The following is a 25744-nucleotide window of genomic DNA, read 5'->3' on the forward strand; positions in this document are numbered from 1 at the left end:
AATAAAAATACAGTTCCGATACCACGGGCCATAATGGAATTCTATGACGGAACGCATAACGGCTTCCATGGTGGATTCGTCATAGAATTCCGTTATGGCCCATGGTAACGGAACTGTCATAAACCCGAACCCCGAACTCGAGCTTGTAAAACACAAGTACGCTCATCCCTAGTTCCCTAACACTTACTGTTAGCTGCTGAATCATGTCTGTTTCACTTTGCTTGTTTCTCCTGCTGCCTTCCCTCTCCATTGACTTCTATTGGATGGGGAGAAGGCAGCCTGTCTTGGTTTTAATAAAACAGATTTCAGAGAGAATGTTGGTTTAGGAAAGGGAAGGGGGAGGAAGATGAGGGCTGATAACTGGAGAACAAGGCATTTTTTTCAGATAAGTTATATTACAAAGTTTCTTATATTCGTCTGTAGTACTGATTCTTGCAAAGTTGTGTGAAATAACAGTGACCATTTAAGCCCCATTACAGCTGTATAAAAGTAAATTGGATTGTGACTGATGTAAATGGTGAAGCTCTCTGTACAGCGTGGCGGAAAATGCTTGCTCTATAGAAGCAGCATGGACTAAATACAGTAAGTAATAGGTCCCTTTAGTGGGTTTCAAAATTACATAAAAAGGAAATACACACAAAAACAATAACATACGTTTATGACAAAAATACAGGGAGTGCAGAATTATTAGGCAAGTTGTATTTTTGAGGATTAATTTTATTATTGAACAACAACCATGTTCTCAATGAACCCAAAAAACTCATTAATATCAAAGCTGAATATTTTTGGAAGTAGTTTTTAGTTTGTTTTTAGTTTTAGCTATTTTAGGGGGATATCTGTGTGTGCAGGTGACTATTACTGTGCATAATTATTAGGCAACTTAACAAAAAACAAATATATACCCATTTCAATTATTTATTTTTACCAGTGAAACCAATATAACATCTCAACATTCACAAATATACATTTCTGACATTCAAAAACAAAACAAAAACAAATCAGTGACCAATATAGCCACCTTTCTTTGCAAGGACACTCAAAAGCCTGCCATCCATTGATTCTGTCAGTGTTTTGATCTGTTCACCATCAACATTGCGTGCAGCAGCAACCACAGCCTCCCAGACACTGTTCAGAGAGGTGTACTGTTTTCCCTCCTTGTAAATCTCACATTTGATGATGGACCACAGGTTCTCAATGGGGTTCAGATCAGGTGAACAAGGAGGCCATGTCATTAGATTTTCTTCTTTTATACCCTTTCTTGCCAGCCACGCTGTGGAGTACTTGGACGCGTGTGATGGAGCATTGTCCTTCATGAAAATCATGTTTTTCTTGAAGGATGCAGACTTCTTCCTGTACCACTTCTTCCTGTGCTTGAAGAAGGTGTCTTCCAGAAACTGGCAGTAGGACTGGGAGTTGAGCTTGACTCCATCCTCAACCCGAAAAGGCCCCACAAGCTCATCTTTGATGATACCAGCCCAAACCAGTTCTCCACTTCCACCTTGCTGGCGTCTGAGTCGGACTGGAGCTCTCTGCCCTTTACCAATCCAGCCACGGGCCCATCCATCTGGCCCATCAAGACTCACTCTCATTTCATCAGTCCATAAAACCTTAGAAAAATCAGTCTTGAGATATTTCTTGGCCCAGTCTTGACGTTTCAGCTTGTGTGTCTTGTTCAGTGGTGGTCGTCTTTCAGCCTTTCTTACCTTGGCCATGTCTCTGAGTATTGCACACCTTGTGCTTTTGGGCACTCCAGTGATGTTGCAGCTCTGAAATATGGCCAAACTGGTGGCAAGTGGCATCTTGGCAGCTGCACGCTTGACTTTTCTCAGTTCATGGGCAGTTATTTTGCGCCTTGGTTTTTCCACACACTTCTTGCAACCCTGTTGACTATTTTGAATGAAACGCTTGATTGTTCGATGATCACGCTTCAGAAGCTTTGCAATTTTAATAGTGCTACATCCCTCTGCAAGATATCTCACTATTTTTGACTTTTCTGAGCCTGTCAAGTCCTTCTTTTGACCCATTTTGCCAAAGGAAAGGAAGTTGCCTAATAATTATGCACACCTGATATAGGGTGTTGATGTTATTAGACCACACCCCTTCTCATTACAGAGATGCACATCACCTAATATGCTTAATTGGTAGTAGGCTTTCGAGCCTATACAGCTTGGAGTAAGACAACATGCATAAAGAGGATGATGTGGTCAAAATACTCATTTGCCTAATAATTCTGCACGTAGTGTAGAAAGGCGACACATGTATAGCAGGCTGGATTTCCAGCCTGCATTTGTGGGAGGGGCATAGGGTATTTAGCCGGCGCACGCCCTCCCTCTGGTGTCGGCATTGCGCAGTGCATCTCGTATTACGGCGACGTCATCCGAGTGCGACTTCCGGTTCCGGCTAGATTGACGAAGCAGAGGCTGCGGCGGTACGCTTCTCCCGTGCGGCGGTCCTTCGTGGTAAGTTACTCTGTGCTGCTTCGCCGCCGCACTACATCTCCGGGCGCCCACCTCCGGCTCCGCTTCCCCCACCAACGCGTCTCCTCTGCTGCGCTTGTCCGCGCGCCCTGGCCCGCGCCACCTGACTCCGTTCGGCCGCGGCCATTGCGCCCGGTCTGGGGGAGCACGCATTCCTGGCGTGGCCAGCGGGGGGAGCGGTGCAGCAGGAGACGGGTGCGCTTGGTGCGGTTTGTTCAGGCAGCGCTGGGGCAAGATTTTCGCAGGTGCACACCGAAACTGGCTTGTATTACGTTCCCCACGTACAGTCTCCTCCGCAGCACGCCTTTTCTCCCAGCGTTGCACCGCGGGGGGGGCCGCACGTCTCCCCCTCCCCCCCCCCGGGCTGATTGCTTCTCCATTGTCAGTGCTTGGGGGAGCGGCAGACGGGGACACTACTCCACTACTTCCCCGATGCGTTCCACGGTGGAACGCATCGGCATGTACAATTCCGCCCACCTCCCGGAGCTCCACTACTTCCCCGATGCGTTCCACGGTGGAACGCATCGGGATTCATAAATCGCTTTAATCATGAGGAAGCCTTCGATATCACCAACCTTCCCTGCGCTCCACCGTGGGGGCACATAGGGGGAACCCCATATACTATATACCCTGTGCTCCAATATGGAAGGCATACCACGCCCACTCCCGGTTCCTTGACTGCATTTATTTCTCACATGTATTCAATGTAGTGTTACATGAAAAGTTCAGAATAAGCTTTGGGCAGGCACGTTGCGGGGATGCCGTGGCCGGGCGGCGCGGGCTTGTTGTGCGGGCGGGCGTTCCGGGAGCAGCCGCGTGTGCCGGTTGCTAGGCACGCTGCGGTTCCGCCCCTGGTTAAAAAAAAAACAAAAAAAAACAAACTGTCCGCTCAGATATGTTCTATTTTCATTTACCTGTTTTCTATTTACCTGGCCGCCATGTTTTCTCCTTCCAGGGACGTCCAGGTGGTCTTCTTTTCCTGTCTTGCATTAATATGCTTTCTCTCCGTGTCCTGTCGCCTGATACGTTCAGGTTCCCTTTCGGGGTCTATCGCCTGATACGTCCAGGCTCACTGCCTGTCCAATCACCTGATACGTTCAGGTTCCTTTTCAGGTCCGGTTGCCTGATACGTCCGGGGTTTGTTTTCATTATGTCCTCCCACCTGATCCGTTCAAGTTCTTTCCGATATGTTCAGGATTGCCTCCACGTCCTCCTGCCTGATACGTTCAGGATGTTCTTTGTGCCTTCGGCCTGATACGTTCAGGTTTCTATCTTCGTGTCTGTTTGCCTGATACGTCCAGGTTTCCGTCTTCATGTCTGTCTGCCTGATACGTTCAGGTTTCCGTCTTCGTGTCTGTCTGCCTGATACGTTCAGGTTTCCGTCTTCGTGTCTGTCTGCCTGATACGTTCAGGTTTCCGTCTTCGTGTCTGTCTGCCTGATACGTTCGGGTTTTCTGCTTCTGGTTTTTCTGCCTGATACGTTCAGGTCCTCGTCATGTCCTCTTGCTGGTCAAGCCTTCATCATGTCCTCCCTCCTGTTACGTTTGGTTCATGTCCCGTTTGGTCAGTCCTGTTTGTGACTTGTTCACCTTTTTAGAATCATTCTTGGGGTCGGCATCTCACTTCACGTCACTTTCCTCTCTTACTGTCCTGTTGCATCTTTCTCCTTCCCCTAGGTGTACCTATCACGGTCAGTTCAGGCTTCTTTATCCGTCACGCTTGGGGCCTGTTGCTCGCCATTGCCATCACGCACGGGTCAGGTCTCCTCACTGCCTGCCACACTGGTCAATTCCACGCTGGCAGCCAGGTGGGGCCTCGTTTCCAGACGTGTCTCGGCTCTCGGTCTTGTTCAGGGCCCGGCGTTTTTGTTCATTTGTTCACGCCAGGTCATGTTCATCAATACCTGATACGCTCAGGCCGCTCGGTTTTCATGTTTTCTTTCAGGTTGTCCTTCCATCGCCTGATATCGTTCAGGATTTCTTACGTTTTCGGCCTGCCACCTTCAGGGTTCGTTTTCTTCCTGTTCATCATCACGTAAGTTTCGTCTTGTCAGCATATGTTGGGGTACCTCTCCCCGCAGGTACCAGATAAAATTTCTTCCTCACTTACCAATCCCAGATTCGCAGGGTGTGAAGTTCACCCTCTTCGCGGACATTCCCGAGTTTTTGTTCGATTGCTCCCAGGTTTTCCAAACAATTTTCCATCCTAAACTTTCTGAGGCTCCAGGTAAGTGAAAAAAAAATAAAAAAATAATAATTTTGTTTTGGGGTTGCACGAGGGGTTGTCAATTCACGTCAGATCCTCCCACAGGGTCCGGTCTTCTTCGTGCAACATGTCTCACGTCTCGGACATTGAGGACTCAATGTCCATCCCTGAGTCAGCGGTCTCCGAGGCAGCCAGCCGCGCGTCTTACAGGCATTGGACCATCCCCAGGATGATCGCCGAACTGAAGAAGAAAGGGATCCGCCACTCGGCATCTGCACGAAAGGCAGAACTATATCATCTGCTCTTCCCTGAATCTCCCAGGACTCCCGAACCACCCGGAGCCTCCGAAGATCTGGTCTCCATGTCGACCATTCAGCTCTCCCTGACTTAACTCCATGCGACCATCAACAACCTTGCGTCTTCGATGTCACACATCCACTCCAGGCTCCAGGCCGTCGAGAGCAAGATTGCTACGCCTCCTCCTTCGCCAGAGCCCGAAGCTGTTCCTTCTACTTCCCAGGCCAACGTCCCAGGTACAGGTCTGGCCTCTCCTGACATCGCCCCCGCGTTCTTCGTATCAGAGAACATCAGGCGGGATATCCTGGCGGGAAAGGACATCAATTTGGCCGCCATCCTAATCTCTAACCATGATACGGTCGAAAACCGGACAATCGCCTGCGGTGATGTGTCGGTGGTGCTGAGGTCTAAAGACGTCCGCCTCAACAAGAAGCTGTCCATCCCCGAATTTATGCTGACCTTCAGCCTGTACCGGGACATAGTGTGCTCCATTCATCCCCACCGCAGGGTAGAATTGGACACATACATGTACAAGGTCACAGAGCTGGGTTACAGATATGGCGGTACCGCCTTTTATGAGTACCACCGGTCCTTCTCTGCCAAAGCTGCAGCGGCTTTCCTCCAGCACCAGCATGTTACCAACTGGGCAGTGTTGGACATGGAGATTTTTTGCAGGCACTTCGCCGGGCAAAAATCCCCAGCCTGTGCCGGTTGCCAATCAGTCCTCCATTCATCTGATTGGTGCCCCCATGTCACCAACCCATCTCCTGCCAGGCCAACGTTCAGCTCAGGGGCGCAGAAACCCAACCCCGCCACGGACAAACTCGGTCGTCCCATCACTTTCTTAGGAAAGAATCAGATCTGTAACAACTTCAACCTGGGTTTTTGCAGTTATGATAAATGCAAGGCTTTGCACATCTGCGCCATCTGTTTCAGGGCCCATCCTCAGTCCTCCTGTTCTCAACGCACGGCAAAACGCTCCTGACTAGGCGGGGTCAACGTTGACCTGTTACTCTCCCTCCTCCAACAACATCATGACCCCAGTTTTGTCCTGTTTCTCACACAGGGTTTCTCGGAGGGTTTCCATACCGGGCTAGTCACCCTTCCGCAGGTCACTCATGAGTGCCCCAACCTCCTCTCTTCTCTGGCGGATCCCGGGGCGGTGGACGCTCTGTTGAAGGCGGAGTTGCAGAAGGGCTTCATGATCGGTCCTTTTGCGGAATCCCCTTTCTCTCTGTACCGGGTCAGTCCCATAGGTCTGGTGTCCAAAAAATCCTCTAATAAAAAAAGATTAATTTATGACCTGTCTGCTCCTCATGCATCCAGCACCCCCAGCCTAAATTCCCTGGTCCCGTCGGACGAGTTCTCCATGCAGTACTCGTCCCTGGACGAGGCCGTGGAGCTCATTTTACAGGTCGGGGCAGGAGCTTGGTTGTCAAAAGCGGACATTGCTGATGCCTTCAAGTTGCTGCCTATCCTGCCTCACCTGTGGAAGTTCTACGGCATCAAATGGAGGGCAAAATATTACTTTGCCACCCGCTTGACGTTCGGGTCAAAGAGCAGTCCCTGGCTCTTTGACCAGTTCGCCCAAGCGCTTCATTGGCTCTTGGTCAACCATGCCTACTGTCCGAGGGTCATCCATTATCTGGACGACTTCCTGCTCATCGAGCAGGCCGAACACGCCCCGGACAGGTTGGACAGCCTCCTCAGCCTGTTCAGCCGTCTGAACGTTCCAGTGGCTTCAGCTAAGGTCGAGGGCCCCTCCAGGGTAATCACCTTTCTGGGCATCACCCTGGACACAATCAGAATGGAGGCCAGCCTCCCCCTGGACAAATTAAACAGGTTAAAGGACTCTGTGGCCAGGCTCGTGGGCACCCGCACAGTGTCAAAGTTGGAACTCCAGTCTTTATTGGGGTCCTTCAACTTTGCCGCCAGGATCATGCCCCAAGGCAGGTCTTTCACCGCCGGCCTGCTCAGACTCCTCCCAGCAGCCTCAGATCAGCATGCCCTCATCCACCTCGGACGCAACGCGCTGGCGGATCTGGCCATGTGGTCATTGTTTTTGTCCAGCTGGAATGGCATCTCCCTCTTCGTTCCTCAGTGGAACGAGGCCTCTCCCTTGGTGTTCTCCGATGCTGCTGCTTCCCTCGGTTTCGGGGCCATCTGCGGGGATCAATGGTTTGCGGGTCCTTGGCCCGCGCAGGTCTCCTCAGACCAGGAGGCTGCCAGGTCCTCCCCCCTGCTCGAGGTTTACCCCATCGTCGCAGCCGCTCTTGTCTGGGGGCAGTCATGGAGTAACAGGCCAGTGTGCTTCATGACTGACAACCAGGCTGTTGTTGACATCCTCGCTAGGGGTAGGTCCAGCTCCCCCAAGGTCATGCGTCTGGTTCGCAGGCTCACCTGGCTGTCCCTTCAAAACAACTTCCGCGTCATCTGCAGGCACATAGAGGGCAAGAAAAATACCGCAGCCGATGCTCTGTCCCGTTTAAACTTTAATTTGTTTTTTCAGGTCATGCCGGGAGCACGGAGAGTCGGGATCAACCCTCCGGGGTTCGAAGCCCTGATCATGGACTAGAGGAGTACATTTCCGCAGCCCACGGTCTCATCCGCAAGTCTCTCTCGGCTAATTCTGCCCGGAACTATTTAACGGGGTGGAACACCTTCAGGCGGTTTGCCGTCCTGCACCCCAGGGGGGACAGGGACAGAGTCTCCTTCGTCCTGGCCTTCCTGGTGTACTGCCACAAGGAGCTCCGGTTGTCCCACAACACCATCAGACTTTATTTAGCGGGCATCCAGCACCACCACATGATCAGTCATCCCAGTCATACCTCTTTCTTTTCCTCCCAGGCGGTCAAGGCGGTTTTGAGAGGCATTCAGAAGCTCTCTTCTCCTTCCATTCCCACCAGACAACCAGTCACAGGGGAATTATTCCAAAAAATTTCTGCCGCCCTAGATGGTAATCCCTTTGGCCCTTTCAGAAGTTTGATCCTCAAAGCCGCTCTCTACCTCAGCTTCTATGGGTTTCTCAGGCCAGGGGAATTCTGCTGCACCTCAGCCCGGAATCCAGGGCCAGCTATCAGTCAGCTCCTCCGTAGTTTAGACCACTTCACCTTCTCTCTACCTTCCTCCAAAACCTCCCAAGTCGGTCCACCGGTACAGATCGAATACTTTAATTCGTTCAATCCTTGGTGCCCCGTGTCCGTGTTCAATCAGCTGCTCTCCACTCTCCATGACAGAACTCCCGATAGCCCCCTACTGCCATTTCCCGTGCTGTCACTGACATCCGCGCAGTTCATCAGGCACATGCGTTCCATAGTTTCGGGTCTGGGGTTCCACGCTGCTTCCATTTCCGGACACTCCTTCCGAATCGGGGCCGCATCGGCAGCCTCCAAACATGGCGTCCCCGCTCACGTCATACGGAAGATGGGACGATGGCAATCTTCCTGTTTTTCCCGCTACATCCCTCATCCACGGGTCGAGATTGCCAATGCTTTTTCCAGTTTGGTTTTGTAATCTTCAAATAATAAACTGCCTAAAATTCATGTTTTGCCCCCTTTTTTGGCTACCCGCGTCACGTGGCTAAAGGCACACCACTAGCCAAGTTAGGTCCTACCGTGTCCAGTTCCACACCCTCTTTTCAACACTTCCCCCGGAGCCTTGACCACAAGTATAGCAGGCTCTATTTCCAGCCTGCATTTGTGGGAGGGGCATAGGGTATTTAGCCGGCGCACGCCCTCCCTCTGGTGTCAGCATCGCGCAGTGCCCCACCCGACCCTCCCTCTTTTCCAGCCTCACTGCAGCTCACACCACTAGCCAAGTTAGGTCCTACCGTGTCCAGTTCCACACCCTCTTTTCAACACTTCCCCCGGAGCCTTGACCACAAATGTTATTAGAAATCCTATCATAGTACAGTATAACACATTAGCACCATGGGCTACAAAATGAGAAATTACACATAAAGTATAAGAATTAAAGAAATTATGGCGCCCTCAGTAGATCCCACTTCTACATGTTCTTTCATACGTATGGCCTGTATATACCTGTATCAGCCAAAACATTTAGGTTGCTGCCACACTGTCTTTTTCTTGGCTTGTAAAAAACCCTATGAAATCCTGGTGTTTTTGCAAGTGTTTTTCAGTGGCATTTTTTAGTCAGTGTTTTTTCAGAATTTTTTTTATTTCAAAAAAATGCCAAGGGAGAAAAAACAGGAACCAGTCTCCAAAAATAAAATAAAATAAAATAAAAAATAAGTGTTTGTAGGGAGTTTTATCATTTCCTCCTGGCCAGTATGTAGTATCTGGCTGCAGTATTTCTGTCTCCAAACAAAACACAGTCGAAAGAATTCAGCATTTTTCAAAAAAAAGATGCAATGAGAAACTACCCTTAGCAGGGTCGGACTGGCCCACCAGAGTACCAGAGGATCCTCCGGTGGGGACAGTCTATGAAGCCATAATAGGCCCCAAAGATCCAAGAGAAGAATTGCATTTGGAAATGCCTTTGGAGCTAATCACTGTCCTCTAGAGTCCATGTCTTAAGTTTTGAATCAGTCAGACTTTATCGATGATATAGGGGTTGGGGCCCTAGAATAATTTCCTCTGGTGGGCCCAAGAAACCCCAGTCTGATGCTGACCCTTAGAGTTCAGTTTTTGTTGGGGTGTTTTCAGCCAAAGCCAAAAGTGGGTTGGAAGAGAAACGAGAAATATAAAGGAAGGACTTTTTCTCCTTCTTGCTGAATCCACTTCTGACCAAAAAAAAATTAAAATGCATTGAAAGCTGCAACAAAAACTGCCACAAAAGCATGTGCGAGACCATCAGTAGGACCCATTCCCATGGAGGATTTCCATGGCAGAAGCCGCTGCAAACTCGCTCACAGTTTAGCCCCACTGAATGGAGCTAAACCGTGAGCGGACACCCACGGTGGCTACCAGCTGTGTGTCCAGACACCGTGCCAACTTCCACGGTGAGTTTTTTTACGCAGTTTTTAGGCCGAAGTCAGGAATGGATTCAAAATGAGGAAAAGCGTTTTTCCTTTATGTGCGCCGCCCATTTATGATCCGTTCCTGGATTTGGCTTCAAAAACCGCATAAAAAAACCTGAATGAGGAAAGCCAGCCTAAAACCACGGTGACCATCGGTGAAGTGAGTAAAATCCTTATGATCTTGTGACAATGTCAACTAATGAGGGGCGGAATATATTAGGCAATAAGTGAACGATCAGTTCTTGAAGTTAATGTATTGGAAGCAGGAACTATGGGCAAGGGTAAGGATCTGAGTGACTCTGCCAAGGGCCAAACTGTCATGGCTACACAACTGGGTCCGAACATCTCTAAAGATGGTTAGCCTTGTGGGGTGTTCCAGTATACAGTGCCAAATTTGATCCACTAAAGGACAGCTGGTCATCCAGCGACAATGTCTGGGGTATCCAATTCTCATTGATGCGCTTGGTTTGTAGCGAGCTGAAATAGGTCTGAACGCTAACAAGCAAGGTGCATGATATTCACTTATAGGCAGGGGCGTAGCTAAAGGCTCATGTGGCCTGGGGCAAGGGTTCAGCTTGGGGCCCCCCTTCCCTGCTTTGTGGCCAGGGGCAAGGAAGTGCATAGCCTTGGTGCTGCCTGAGGCAAAAAAATTGAAACTGCAACCCCCCCCCCATGCCAAATTTTTTACCTAACCCCTTCCCTCCAGACAGAGGTATAACTTGACCAGCATGCACTTTCTATAATACTGGTGATTTCTTATGCGGCACAAGGGTCTTTGGGCCCCCTCAGGCTCCTGGGCCCAGTAGCAACTGCTACCTCTGCACCCCCTATAGCTACGCCCCTGCTTAAAGGGGGTTCTCCGGGCTCTCCTATATTGATGACCTATGCTCAGTTGCCACTTTAATGTAGCAACTGAATAACCCCATAGAAGGGACCTCAAATTGGAGATGCCCTCCAAGACATCCACGTGCCCTGAGGTTATATGCACATGCTGCGGTTGTTCCTCAGATTTTGCCAAGAACCAGCAAATAATGCATGCGTTTTTACAAGGATTTACTGAGGTTTCAATGAGTATTACTTGTGCCAGCTGCAGAACCGTGGCAAATTATGGTGTAAGGCACAAACACGCCATGTGAATACACCCTAATGGGAGATATGGCTGGGGGCTACTCAGTTTTTTTTGCATGCCTCCCCGTTCTTGTCTGCAAATAAACCATTTTGAAGGATATATAAAGTAGCTTTCTTTAAAGTTTTTTTTCCAGGACTTCAATATGACCTATCCTTAGAATACTGGTACGGTTATTGACAGGGCAGTCTTTAACGCAGGGCAAAAGGGGCAGCAGCCTCTTAAGCCCCGCTGGCCACTGCCCACAAATTCAATGACATTGTCATAAAATATCTTGCCTCCGCTCCGCCGGCTCCGTGTCCTGATCCTATCCTTCACTATGCGAGCCGCATAGCTCGCATAGTGAAGGACTTATTTGCTTGCTCCTCCTCCTGACCTCCCATGCCCTTTGCGTACACTGCGCGCCGTGACGTCATGCGGAGGCACTGCAACGCTAGGGTGAGCCGAGCCCCGGTCTCCTTTCTGAACTGCAGAGGGGTGCCCACTTCCAGCCCCGAGCACTGATCCTGCTGGAGTCTTCAGAACTGTAAGTATTTACATCTGTGAAGAATAAAATCAAGGCAACTGGACTTACTGTAGATTTCTTAAAAAACGTTTCACTCGTTCTTCCAACGAGCTTTCTCAATTCTGAGTGACTGTACAAGAATTCTCTGGGAATAAATATGTAACTGAATCAACATCTGGTAATTATACCCAGCATGGAGTCAGAGGTCATTATACCCAGCATGGGGTCAAAGGTGTTGATACCATTATCCTAATTGGAGTCAGTAGGTGATAAAGACTTCCCAGAAAAAGGTGTCAAGACAGCATTGTATGTGGCAGACAATAGATGTCTAAGTATTTACAGTAATTCACTGTAAGCTATATTATATATACTACTTGTTTTATGTGAGTAAGGGTGCTGGGTGGTTGGAGAAGGGGGGGGGGGGGGGGGTGATTGCATGCTAGGGTTTGGGGAGACAGGATCCAGGGGGCCCAAGTAAATTCTTGCCCAGGGTCCAATCAATATTAAAGACGGCCCTAGTTATTGATATTAAAGTGGTGGGGTTTATATCTGGTTATTCTGGAGTTAGCCTAAAAAGTTTTGTGAATTATGAGCAATTGTCCTTTGGCATACAGATATACTGCCATCTAGTGGTGTATTCATAGAATTACAAAGTACAGTACTTTGAGATTTAAATGGGTGCTTGTCAGCAGATCCTCTCTATTAGTGTCCTGTGTGGGCCGTTCAGAGTCTGTTCACCGTGTGTGTGCCCTCACATAACCACTGCTCCCAACACTTTAACACAGCTAGATCAGAATGGCCTAGGTGGTGGCAATTTGTGGAAACGACCATCCTGCTTCTCTCCGCCCATGAGGTGTCTCCTCTCAAAGTTTGGCAACTGGGCAAAATGTCTTCGAGTGCATCGTAGAAGCATGTCTAGCAGTCATCAATGTCTCATCACACTACCCTAAAGTAGCCTCTGAGAGCCTTTTTAAAAGGGCAGCGGGGGAAAAACTTTTACATCTTCTTGGTAAGACCCAGCATGCAATCAGACCACACCTGTAATCATTTATGTATCTGTCTGAGACATTGAGTTTTGTAGCAAACCAAAATTTCTATCTGGGTGCATTAGATTTTTTGTCAATGAGTGTAATACACAGCCATGGACGGCCCTCTAGAGTCAAAGACACCTTTTTTAGTTGCTCTCTTCTCTGGCTAAATGATGGAGGACCCCAATAAAGAAACCCCCTAATCCAGTAACTCAGAATTAGGGGTGAGCGAATCGCACTTCAGATCACACTGTTTCAAAAGTAGTTAAGTCCTTCGAAGTCGCGTTTTAAAAGTTGTAGAATCGAAGGCTGAAGTTCATCACCGAAGTCTTCGGAGTTAATGAATTTAGTATGCGCTGCGCAAAGACAAAATTCATTAACTCCGAAGACTTCGGTGATGAACTTCAGCCTTCGACTCTACAACTTTAAAAAACATTTTAAAACACGACTTCGAAGGACTTAACTAATTTTGCCTTTGCGCAGCGCATACATTTTAAAGCTGTACAGAGACGACCTCCGTACAGCATTAAAACGAAGTTGGGAACGAATCAACTTCGGATCTTGGTTCCGAAGCACGATTCGCTCGCCCCTACTCAGAATGCCCCTGGGGTATTTGAAAACATTTTTATTTCTAAACTTAAAAACTCCTTTAGTCATTGAAATGAATGAGGAAAGCAAAGGCAGTGGGTGCACCCCCCATAACGACCCCTCAAAATGCTGATTAATGTGCAAAAATGCCTATGCCTGGAGGTGGGCCTCCCTGGACTCTCACGAGGAAGACCTGATATTTAAACACGACAGACATATTTCTATTGTAGTACCCCAGACCTGGGAGTACTACAAATGGTATATTGTTAGGTTATATATTTTACTGTTGGTTTCTGGCTGTCACTACCAGCAAGGTATATCTGGCAGGAACAGGGTTAACCACCATGCTTCTCCCCTCTTGGTTGGTGGAGGCAAGGGGAATTCCTGTGTGGCTACAAAGAGGAGAGGAAGTGCATTGCTGAGCTCCTGCTCTTGTCACCTAACCTCTTCCAAAACCATTCCAAATTGTCCCCAAGTAAAGCCTTGAGATTCCAGACAGCAGAGTGGCCTGCTACATCTGCATATACAGGCACTGCTGTAAAGTGAGGGACTACAGACAAGCCACCCGTCACCAAACAACCTCTCGGCCAGTATCACCTAAGTGCTGAATTACCACCAACCAACCTGCCTCCATATCTTTGCTGGTGCCAGAGAAGAATTGGTCTAAAACCTGCTGTTACCATATGTATTTTAAGTTCTGCATTGCAGTTGGTAAAAAGGACCTTGTTACATTCAACCCTGGCCTCATTCTTCAGTACTATAATGCTACTGTACCGATTCCCAGCGAGCAATGCCCTGAGGGAGTACACCGTGAGACACACTTCATCAGGACCACTACCACTCCCATCCTCTACCTGCACTAGCCACAATTTCATGTGATACAACAGAGTCCACTTGCTTAGCTTTATTAGATACTTTTCTCACTTTAATGGGTTCAGTGCCGATGCATCACCTTCAAACTGGTAAAACTTAGAATAATCTGTCCTTTACGGACACCAACATTTCCAGTTCCACTGTAAACCATCCTTCATATTGTGAGATCTAGTTTATATTAGAACTTCTGATTTTCTGACAGTGAATTATCAGGCTTGCCTTTACAATTTGCTCGGATTGATCAGGAAACGTATCCTCCCATTTAAGCCACCTTCCAGATCAAGCTCTGGCTCGAAGGAGGGCCTCTTCTCCAAAACGATGATTGAGAGCATTAAGGCGAAGTAGGCAGTTAGTCCCCATATAGTAAACGTTTTTTCGGTGTCTGGGTCCATGTAGGTGAACTGATGGACAACCACTAATCCTAAAGGCGGTACATTTACTTCTCGAGTGGTATAGTGTTCTGAGCTGATGAAGAACTCCAAAGGGACAAGGAAGATGTCCGCCACTTCACTGGGGTTCGGTGTTGGCTGGAATGTGTCGTCGACAATGCCGACAACTGGGTAGACCAAGCAGTTGGGAGACTGTAAGACAATAAAACACTACAACGTGAGATTATGAACTCATTTCTAGAAGAAGACAGAATAGGCATACCTTCACAGGGGATAGAGTGGTAGTCCGACTCCTGACAGTTCTGCCGATCAGCTGTTTGAAGAGGCTGCAGTGCTTTTCTTAGGCCAGTCACATCACATTTATAGGTCACATGGCCTAGGCTCACCTCAGTCCTATCCAAGTGAATGGGGCTGAGCTGTAATACCAAGCACAGCCACTATCCAGTGGATAAGCTGGCAGAAGGCCATGGCGCTCACCAGGGCACTGCAGCCTCTTCAAACAGCTGATGATGGGAGTGCCAGGTGTTGGACCCCATCCACCAGGTGTTCTGAGGAGAGGTCATCAACATTAAACACCTGAAAAACCACTTTTATGCAGTGTTATAAATGGTCGCTATTGTTTTGACAAGTTTTTCATTAATCAATAGAACAAGTGAATATAAGAAACTTTGTAATATGGTATATCTTATCAAGAAAAAGTTCCTGCTCTCCCTCTAATAGCTCATTTTCCATGCCCTCTCCATAGATTTTTATGGGTGGCCTGTTTGTCTGTTGAATTAAGCCTTATTTTGTCTCTGTCTCTCTTACTGCAGCTCACTCTTTCCCCTCCATTGTCTTTTATGGGCAACATATAATCTTTTTCTTCAGTGAGCTGACATAACAGAGAATGTTAGTTTAGGAGTTAGGTGGTGAGAGAAATAAATATTTTGCTCTGATAACGTATATTGCAAAATTTATTATATTCACCTGTACTATTGAGTTATGCAAAGTTTGCTGAAACGACAGTGACCAATTAAGGGGTTTCTCCGAAAATACAGAAGATACACCTTCCATAAACAGGTTATAATTACTATACTTATTTGCGCTGCTACTCTGGTTTTCCCCGACAGGCTCTGTTTATCTGGCTGCAGCATTGACGACATGTGACCTGTGCAGCCAATCACTGGCCTCTTCAATACACCACTGAGGCCAGTGACTGGCTGCAGCAGTAATGCATTGCCGCTGCTGCAGCCAGGCTCAGAGAATGAGAGCAGCAGCCTGGGATCTGCCAGGTAAGTCAAAAATCACTAGTTCCTTGTTAGCAGATCCGTGTGTTGTCCGATTTCCTCTTTAAATTTGTCAACCCCTTTAAGTTTCTCTCAAAAGTACATGATTTAACAATATCCCATAAAGAGTAGAACTGTGCAATACCAAGGAAATCCTGACAACGTTTTAGACGCCGGTCTTAAAAAAGGGCCCATAGCTGGCGGAAGATCCGCCGGAGTAATGTAGAGGCGCCAGGCTCTCCATAACGTCGGCATATCCAGCGGCAGTTCCAAATGTAAGACGGCTTCTGTGCGGTCTTACATTTAGACCTTGTTCTACTAGTGATGAGCGGCAGGGGCAATATTCGAATTCGCAATATTTCGCGAATATATGGAAGACTATTAGTCATATATTCGCGAATATTCGTATTCGAGATATTCGTTTTATTGCGAAAAATCTGTAATAAAAAAAATAATAAATCGCATAATGCAAATTTTTAATGCGAAAAAAGGTGTTGGTCAAAAACGAGTATATAGCACTACAGAATATACTGCTATATATTAGTTTTTAGAATATTCGTCCTTTTTTCCATCTGAACAAATGATTCCTCCCTGTTTAAAATGCTTGTGGTCAATGAGTCATTGGCCCACAAGCAAGAAGCAGGGAGGAATCATGACTTTAGATGTTGAAAAAAGACGAATATTCTAAAAAAACTAATATATAGCAGTATAGCGAATATATTCGTTTTGACATTTTTTTGAATATTCGTCTTTTTTTTATTTATTTTTTTAAAACAGTACAGTTAAACCCCTTTGGCATACTCCTCCCCACAAGCGTCCCCGTCACCATGGGAACGCCTTTGTGTTGGAATAAACCATCGGATTTGAGTTTTCACGATCTAACTCAGATCCGATGGTTTATTCCAACACAAAGGCGTTCCCATGGTGACGGGGACGCTTGTGGGGAGGAGTATGCCAAAGGGGTTTAACTGTACTGTTTTAAAAAAATAAATAAATGACGAATATTCAAAAAAATGTCAAAACGAATATATTCGCTATAGTGCTATATATTCGTTTTTTAGAATATTCGTCTTTTTTCAACATCTAAAGTCATGATTCCTCCCTGCTTCTTGCTTGTGGGCCAATGACTCATTGACCACAAGCATTTTAAGCAGGGAGGAATCATTTGTTCAGATGTAAATAATGACGAATATGCGATATAACAAATATATAGCAGTATATTCGTAATATTCGCGAATTATCGAAGTTGCGATATTCGCGATTAATATTCGCGCTCAATGCTATGTTCTACTACTAAAACAGGCGTAGAAAATAATGAATGAGACGGGCCTGACGGACCTTCCCCGCCCCCAATTTTAGGCCTGCCGTGAGCGGGGCGAATTCTCATATAGCGGCGCAACTAACAGTTACTAATAACTAATATGCCGAATTTAGGCGTATTTCAGCTTAGTAAATGACCCCCTTCATTCATGGTTACCTTGGCCATATGAGGTGTTAGCCTGCCAATAATTTGCACCTGTTCAGGGCAGAGGCCGATCTCTTCTTGGGTTTCTCGAAGAGCCGTCTGTATATCATCTTCATCTGAAGGATCCTGTCTTCCACCCGGAAAGCACACATCTCCTGGCATTGTCTTCAGCTGAAGAAAAAGCAGGTACAGGGGGCATCATAACAGACAGAAGGCATGTACAGCAACAGCAATAACAATCCATGTAGCACTAACATATTCTGGAGCGCGGTACACTGAGTAATCAGACACACCAGGCCCTGCCTTCAATCTAACCTCCCTATGCCCCACACGATTCGTCCAGTTTGTTAGGATGGTGATACGTTTGTGAATATGGAGGAAGCTGGTGCAGCACAAGGTCTCGACTTTTTGTTAGTTTGGGACTTTGGGGATATTTAGCATCAAGAGAAGAAACCTCTACCATAGGGGCAGGACTAAGAGCTGGCATTAACTGCCATGATGAGATGGTATTAAGGCCTCATGCACACGGCCGTCTATGCATTGGGGACCGCAATTTGCGGTCCCCAATGCACGGGCAACGTCCGTGCGACGGCCGGGACGGATCGAAACCCAGTCAACTTGAATGGGTCAGTGATCCGTCCGAGTCACAAAAAAATAGAACATGTTCTATTTTTTTTGCGGTGTGGAGGCACGGACAGAAACACCATGGAGGCACTCTGTAGTGCTTCCGTGGGGTTCCGTGCCTCCGTTCCGCACCACAGCTCCGGATTGTGGACCCATTCAAGTGAATGGGTCCGCATCCGTGATGCGGGGAGCACATGGCCGGTGCCCGCATATTGCGCACCCGCTGTTTGCGGGCCACAATACGGCCACGACCGGGCAACAGCCGTGTACATGAAGCCTAGGGCCTCATGCACACGACCGTTGTGTGCATCCGTGCCGTTTTCAGTTTTTTTTCGCGGACCCATTGACTTTCAATGGGTCCGTGGAAAAATCGGAAAATGCACCATTTTGCAGCCGCATCCGTGATCCGTGTTTCCTGTCCGTCAAAAAAATATGACCTGTCCTATTTTTTTGACGGACAACGGTTCATGGACCCATTCAAGTCAATGGGTCCGTGAAAAAAACACGGATGCACACAAGATTGGCATCCGCGTCCGTAGGCTACTTTCACACAGACGGATCTGCAGATCCGTCTGCATAAAAGCTTTTTCAGAGCTGAGTTTTCACTTAGTGAAAACTCAGATCCGACAGTATATTCTAACACAGAGGCGTTCCCATAGTGATGGGGACGCTTCAAGTTAGAATATACTACGAACGGTGTACATGACTGCCCCATGCTGCCTGGCAGCACCCGATCTCTTACAGGGGGCTGTGATCCGCACAATTAACCCCTCAGGTGCTGCACCTGAGGGGTTAATTGTGCATATCATAGCCACCTGTAAGAGATCATGTGCTGCCAGGCAGGAGGGGGCACCCCCCCTCCTTCCCCAGTTTTAAATTCATTGGTGGCCAGTGGGCCCCCCTCCCTCCCCTGTAGTTAACACATTGGTGGCCAGTGCGGCCGGCCCCCCCTCCCTCCCCTGTAGTACTGTAGATTCATTGGTGGCCAGTGGGCCCCCCTCCCTCCCCCTCCTAATTAAAATCTCCCCCCCTATCATTGGTGGCAGCGGAGAGTACCGATCGGAGTCCCAGTTTAATCGCTGGGGCTCCGATCGGTAACCATGGCAACCAGGACGCTACTGCAGTCCTGGTTGCCATGGTTACTTAGCAATTTTTAGACGCATTATACTTACCTGCGAGCTGCAATGTCTGTGACCGGTCGGGCGCTCCTCCTACTGGTAAGTGACAGGTCTGTGCTATAAGCAATGCGCCGCACAGACCTTTCACTTACCAGTAGGAGGAGCGCCCGGCCGGTCACAGACATCGCAGCTCGTAGGCAAGTATAATGCTTCTAAAAATTGCTAAGTAACCATGGCAACCAGGACTGCAGTAGCGTCCTGGTTGTCATGGTTACCAATCGGAGCCCCAGCGATTAAACTGGGACTCCGATCGGTACTCTCCGCTGCCACCAATGATAGGGGGGGGGGGAAATTTTAATTAGGAGGGGGAGGGAGCCCACTGGCCACCAAAGAATCTACAGTACTACAGGGGAGGGAGGGAGGGGGGCCGCACTGGCCACCAATGAGTTAAATACAGGGGGGGGGGGGGGGGGAGGGGGGGGTCTGCCCCCTGCTGCCTGGCAGCACCTGCCAGGCAGCAGGGGGCAGTTATGTACACAGTTCTTTTAGTATATTCTAACCTGAAGCGTCCCCATCACCATGGGAACGCCTCTGTGTTAGAATATACTGTCGGATCTGAGTTTCACGATCTAACTCAAATCCGATGGTATATTCAACATAGAGGCGTTCCCATGGTGATGGGGACGCTTCAAGTTAAAATATACCATCGGATTGGAGAAAACTCTGATCCGATGGTATAAAAGGGGCTCCTGACTTTACATTGAAAGTCAATGGGGGACGGATCCGTTTGCAATTGCACCATATTGTGTCAACGTCAAACGGATCCGTCCCCATTGACTTGCATTGTAATTCAGGACGGATCCGTTTGGCTCCGCACGGCCAGGCGGACACCAAAACGACTTTTTTTTCCATGTCCGTGGATCCTCCAAAAATCAAGGAAGACCCACGGACGAAAAAACGGTCACGGATCACGGACCTACAGACCCCGTTTTTGCGGACCTTAAAAAAAAAACGGTCGTGTGCATGAGGCCTAAATGTCCCTGCTATATAAGTATGTACAGACGTAGCAATCTGGTTATATGGACACTGTTTAGCACTATTATTTGAAGCCCCGCAAAATGAACACAGAGCAGCCACGCATGCGCAGACACCCTCTGTTCACCACTAGAGGATCTCCAAAAATAGCCTAGCGCTGACTCAGTTATGCCAGCAGTGAATGGAGAGTTGGCCGGGCATGTGTAATACCCTAGAGTGGTATTACCACCTCTTTGTGCCCCCTACTATCTCCTATGGTTGACCCAATGTCATCTTATGTATTGATTTCCAGATCCTGCACAATGTGTATTGCAATTCTATGCAAATGTTATGTTAACATGTAATGTGCCTGGTTCACCAGCAGATGGCGGCAGCATTGGCAGAGCTAGTTTCCCTAGAGTGGAACCTTCTATCCATTCTAGCCCTCTCTAGAGAGGGAGGTGTTAGTTAGTGAAGGTCAAAATAGAGTGCCCCCGGCAAGGGGAAGGCTGTGTTCCAGCCAGCAGAGCACTGTCTGCTCTGCTGGGCCCTGAGGCTTAAAGGGAACCTGTCACCTGGATTTTGGGTATAGAGCTGAGGACATGGGTTGCAATACTAGATGGCCGCTAGCACATCTGCAATACCCAGTCCCCATAGCTCTGTGTGCTTTTATTGTGTCAAAAAACCGATTTGATACATATGCAAATTAACCTGAGATGAGTCCTGACCCTGACTCATCTCACGTACTTTGCATATGTATCAAATCGGGTTTTTGACACAATAAAAGCACACAGAGCTATGGGGACTGGGTATTGCAGATGTGCTAGCGGCGATCTAGCAACCCATGTCCTCAGCTCTATACCCAAAATCCAGGTGACAGGTTCCCTTTAAGCCGAGTGTTTCCAGAGTCAAGTGTGAAGACTCCCTGAATAAAGACAGGAATAAAAAAAAGGTACAGAGACAAAGAGAAAGTTAAAGATATAGATTAAGATAAAGAAAGAGTCAGACTACAGAAAGCAAAGTACAGCAGGAAGGAAAAGTTTCTATAATCTGACAGCACAGCAAAGCTAAAAAGAGGTTCAGATGTAGCAGAGCTGAATGTGTTTGCCTGCCAAAACTTACGCCAAAGCCTGCTGGTAACCAAGATAAAGTTTGGAAGATTGTTCTCTGATGCAAGTTTATTCAAGTAAAGCTGTTTTTAACGTTAATAAAAGTCTGGACTCCACTTATTCTACAAATCCCTCAACTCTTCACCCCCTTTTCATTGCTTGGACGACCACGTCCGGGGGTCCCAGGATATCCAGATAGGAGCACGGTGAAAAGTGCACAACCACACCTTAAAGGGAAATTATAGGCAACCCTTACACCACTCTGGCATTTCTACACTGGGTACCACTATCACCATCTATTTAGGGGGAGCCTGTCCCTCGTTGCTGAAATGCAACTGGCATCACAACAAACTAAAAACTTGTATAACATCTTTAAAAGGGACCCCTAGCATGGGTCTAGTCCGCTGCACACTCCATTCACAACTATGGGCCTTCCCAAAATATTTTTAGAACTCCCATAGCAGCGAATGGAGAGCACACTGTGCATGCATGGCGGACCCCTTTTGGATATAGGAGCAGGTCCCAAAGGTGGGACCCGCACCTTTCTGACATTGATAGCATATCCTAGCAAAATGTCAAAGTCTGAGATGGGAATACCCCTTTAATAATAACCGATCGCTGATATACAAGTTATTACGATTGTTCGTTCACTTTGCATATTGTTGTCCACCCCCCCCCCCCCCCCCCCCGGGTGGTGTGCTACCGACAAATGATGATTTTAGTTGCCGCATTAAGGATGTTCATTTGTCAAGTGATCAGCAGTAGCTTTACATGGGCCAATTATCAGGAATGAGAGTTGATACGATCATTCCTTCCCAATCTTGACCCGATCCTCAGCATATGTCAGAGGGCCCAAAACTAGATGACAGCGATGGAGAATTACAGGGAAGACGGCGAGGCGCATACAGTCCAGGAGAGAGATGACATGTAGAAATAAGGTGGACACGATGCCCCGTCGCAGCAGCTTTATTACATTCGGGCAGAGGAAGCCATATTGGCCTTTTCTTCTCATAGAGATGTGATGTCTACATAACAGCTGATAACGGTTCTGTTTTAGTGATGAGTGTTTACATAATGAAGTACAAGGTACACAGCATAGACCCGCCGCTGACTTACCTCCAGTGATCTGACCGTCAGCAGGAGATACGGCTTCCCTTGTCTAATTAACAGCGGGAGCAGGATCGAAGCTCTTGGAAAAGGAATGCCGGCGTATCGGCTGCCGACATCATATTTCTTAAGGAGGTTCTTGATCTTCTCCCTACAATTTGTCATAAAACTGATAAAAATCAGCTTGGAAATCCTCTGTGCAGACAAGGCATTTATAACTGGGAGCTCTACAGGTCTTATGGTAGAAGTCATTCCTTCTGCATCATCTTAATGAACTGTTCCAGAAGGGATGAGGTTCTCCGTTTGGTGGGATATGCTGCCACAGGCCTTCAGTCCTGACATGGGTTATATCTGTATACTTCTCATATTATCCAGGCACATGGAATGAACACTGAGACCACCACAATGATGAGAACGGGGGTCCCAGTGCCCCCCCCCCCTCGACTAAATAGAGCATAGTCCTTCATGCTGCTCCATTCAACTCTGTAGGGTTGCCGAAGAGGGGACAGCATCGGCGCAGCAGGTCACCACTCTTACGCATGCCTCTCTGCTCCCCAGCCTCTAATTTCCTGGCGCCCAAGTCCTGCTGGCGTACTCCTCCTGACGGGCAGGCCGGCCACTGGATTGTCGACCCCCCCACCCCCACTCTCTTAGTGTCCAGCTTACTATTGCCCATAGAATGCGTGCATTCAGGTTCTTAAAGGGCTACTGCCTGGGCAATCTAGTTTGCCCTAGCCTATGATAGACCTTGCTAGGGGATATAATACACCCTTCCCCAGTGGTGGATGCTTTAGCTATAGGTTCTAGTATCCTGCAAAGGTGTACAGTTCAATATTTGTCTGCCCGTGTACCGACTTCTGTCTGTTTCCTGGATTTGACCCTTCACTGCATGTCCTGACCTCCGTTCTGACCCTGAACTGCTTGCCCTGACCACTGACTATTTTTCAGATCCAATGACCTTTGCTTGCCCTGACCTCAGCCTGTCCCTGACTATGGTTTTGCCTTTGGAGGTGGTTTGCACTGCTGTCTCTTCACCCCCATGGGTCAGCCGTCACTAGAACAGAGGTAGCAGCCTGGTGGTTCCTCTGCAGCGAAGTACAAATCCCTGTATAGATATTGCCCTTATGCACACACCGTATGGCTATTTCAGTGTTTTGCGATCCGCTTTTCACGGATCCGTTGTAACTTTTTTTTTGTTTCCGTTGTGATTCCGTTTCGGTTCCGTTTTTCCGTATGGAGTATACAGTAATTACATAGAACAAATTGGGCCGGGCATAACATTTTCAATAGATGGTTCTTCAAAAAACGGAACGGATACGGAAAACATACGGATGCATTTAGTTTTTTTTTGCAGACCCATTGACTTTAATGGAGCCACGGAACGTGATTTGCGGCCAAATATAGGACATGTTCTATCTTTGCACGGAACGGAGATACGGAAACGAAATACATACGAAGTACATTCCGTTTCTTTTTGCGGACCCAGTGAAATGAATGGTTCCGTATACGGAACACAAAAAACGGCCCTGAAAACAAAAATGGTAGTGTGAAAGAGGCCTAGGTAACGCATACTGAACTCAAAAAACGGCCAGTATACTGAACGCAAAAAACGTTTGTGTACATGAGCCCTTAGGAGCAGCCCCAAGCTAAACCTGTTCAAGTCCGCTTTGTAACACAGTCCCACAGAGATGACTAGAATGATCGCGTACATATGTGACCGGCACTTCATTGACTAAGAGACTCATGTTGTCCTGATTGGTCGGGGGCTGAGCATGCAGACCCCCAAGTTCAGACACATCACTTAACTCATGGACAGATAATGGGGATCATTTATTAAACTGGTATAAAGTAGAACTGGCTTAGTTGCCCATAGCAACCAATCAGATTCCACCTTTCATTTTCCAAAGGAGCTGAAAATTGGAAGGTGGAATCTGATTGGTTGCTATGGGCAACTAAGCCAGTTCTATGTTACAGCAGTTTGATAAATCTCCCCCAATAAGTTGCTATGTTGGGACAACCCCTTCATGCTAGGTCAAATCCCGGAAAAACCCTTTAAAGGGGTTGTCCGAGTTAGGCCCCCCTGCACACGAACGTGTGCTTCCCGTTGCCGTATTGCGGACAGCATTTGCGGATCCGCAAAATACACGGGTGTCGTTCCGTGGGCATTCCGCATCACGGATGCGGACCCATTCACTTGAATGGGTCCGCAAATCCGGAGATGCGGAACGAAAGCACGGAACGGAACCCCGCGGAAGCACTACGGAGTGCTTCCGTCCCGTACTTCCGCAAAAAGATAGGACATGTCCTATCCTTTTGCGGAACGGCCGGATCGCAGACCCATTCAAGTGAACGGGTCCGCAATCCGCTGAGGCTGCCCCACGGACTGTGTTCATGCATTGCGGCCCGCATTTTGCAGGCCGCAGTACGACCATGGGGCGCACACGTTCGCGTGCAGATGGTCCTTATGCTAAAATTCACCCAATGTCTGAAAATAAATAAACAAAAACATTATATACTCACCTGCTTCTCTCCCACTGCTCGGGTCCTCCTGTATACAAGGCAGGTATACAGCATGTGACCGCTGCAGCTGATCACTGTCCTCGGTGGTCTCATGCCATATACCCCTGTGCACGGTGATCGGCTGCAGCGGTCACACGTCGTCGCCATCACTGCCTTGTATACACACAGCGGGAGCGGAGCTGCGAGGCAGAAAGCGGTGGAAATGATGCGGGGGAGTATAGGGGGCGTCTTTTTTCAGGTCTTTATTGGCGTTGTGGGGGGGGGGGGGGGGGAGGAACTTTAGGATAACTCAGACAACCCCTTTAAAGACGTGAACTCCCGCATTGACATAAATGGGGTTCAAAGACGGGAAAAAAAGGGGTTGTTCCCCCTACGTTAAAATTACAGTCACTGTTGTCTGTGGCGTGTTAGATTGAAGGTCAATCCCATCCGTACGAGCGGACACAACTGTAACAATCAGCCTGTACAAACGACACACTGACACAAACCTGCAGCCCGCACAGATGCAGCAGAGCTGAGTTTGTCTCCACAATACCTCATTTTACAGCGTGTGAAATTTTAGCGTTCAGTGTATGTCAGGGATATCCCCCTCAAATGACAAATCCAGCTCTGCTACATCTACATGAAATCTACTTCCTGGTTCTGCTCCCTGTGGACGCGTTACGCTTACCTTATGTCGTCGGCGCTCTGCTCCCCTGCATTGTCACCGCTGGGACACGCGTCTGTTGCCTCCGCCATCCTCCTGTGGCTACACATGTCCCCCGAATCAGTGATGTCACTCACCAGGGGAGGAGGAGGAGGCGACAGATCGTGCTACAGCTGCTGCCTGCTCCTATGGAGGAAGGCTGGTCAGGTGACTGCTTGTCAAGCCTCTGCTACACTCTGGGAGGCTGTCACGTGATTCTTAAAGGGGCTGATCTTCTGTGCTATCAGGCGGCAGCTGATTTTATATCAGGACACGGAGGCTCATACTGCATTAACTCTTTCTTTACTTCTACCATAGCAGCAAAGAAAAACAACATTGAGGGTACAGAACCCTGGTAACAGCCCCTCCCC

At 48.1% G+C, this 25744-nt stretch overlaps 1 protein-coding gene and 1 long non-coding RNA gene across 2 annotated transcripts; one reads left to right on the forward strand and one right to left on the reverse strand.

Annotated features, from left to right (window-relative positions):
- Positions 1-12015: 12015 nt before the first annotated feature.
- LOC120980534 lies at positions 12016-22702 on the forward strand. The gene is made up of 3 exons (XR_005774540.1): positions 12016-12266; positions 12316-12320; positions 22692-22702. It is a non-coding gene; the product is annotated as an uncharacterized LOC120980534 (long non-coding RNA).
- On the reverse strand, positions 13254-25558 carry NUDT7 (nudix hydrolase 7). Its single transcript, XM_040409689.1, has 4 exons — positions 25359-25558; positions 22178-22319; positions 17209-17367; positions 13254-14658 (listed from the first exon to the last, which is right to left on the reverse strand). Exons 1-4 carry the CDS (start codon positions 25442-25444, stop codon positions 14299-14301), a joined length of 747 nt encoding a protein of 248 aa, XP_040265623.1. The 5' UTR covers positions 25445-25558; the 3' UTR covers positions 13254-14298.
- Between the last annotated feature and the right edge of the window lie 186 nt (positions 25559-25744).

The sequence above is a fragment of the Bufo bufo genome, chromosome 10, assembly GCF_905171765.1.
Source record: "Bufo bufo chromosome 10, aBufBuf1.1, whole genome shotgun sequence".
Lineage (NCBI taxonomy): Eukaryota > Metazoa > Chordata > Amphibia > Anura > Bufonidae > Bufo > Bufo bufo.

What these genes read in the sequence shown, in the direction of transcription:
- NUDT7 (XM_040409689.1), bottom strand. Translation starts at nt 25,444, where the DNA reads ATGTGTAGCCACAGGAGGATGGCGGAGGCAACAGACGCGTGTCCCAGC. An exon ending in CAGAGCGCCGACGACATAAG is followed by an intron (nt 22,320 to 25,358) that starts GTAAGCGTAACG and finishes GACAAATTGTAG; the next exon opens with GGAGAAGATCAAGAACCTCC. An exon ending in TGACGGTCAGATCACTGGAG is followed by an intron (nt 17,368 to 22,177) that starts GTAAGTCAGCGG and finishes CTTTTTCTTCAG; the next exon opens with CTGAAGACAATGCCAGGAGA.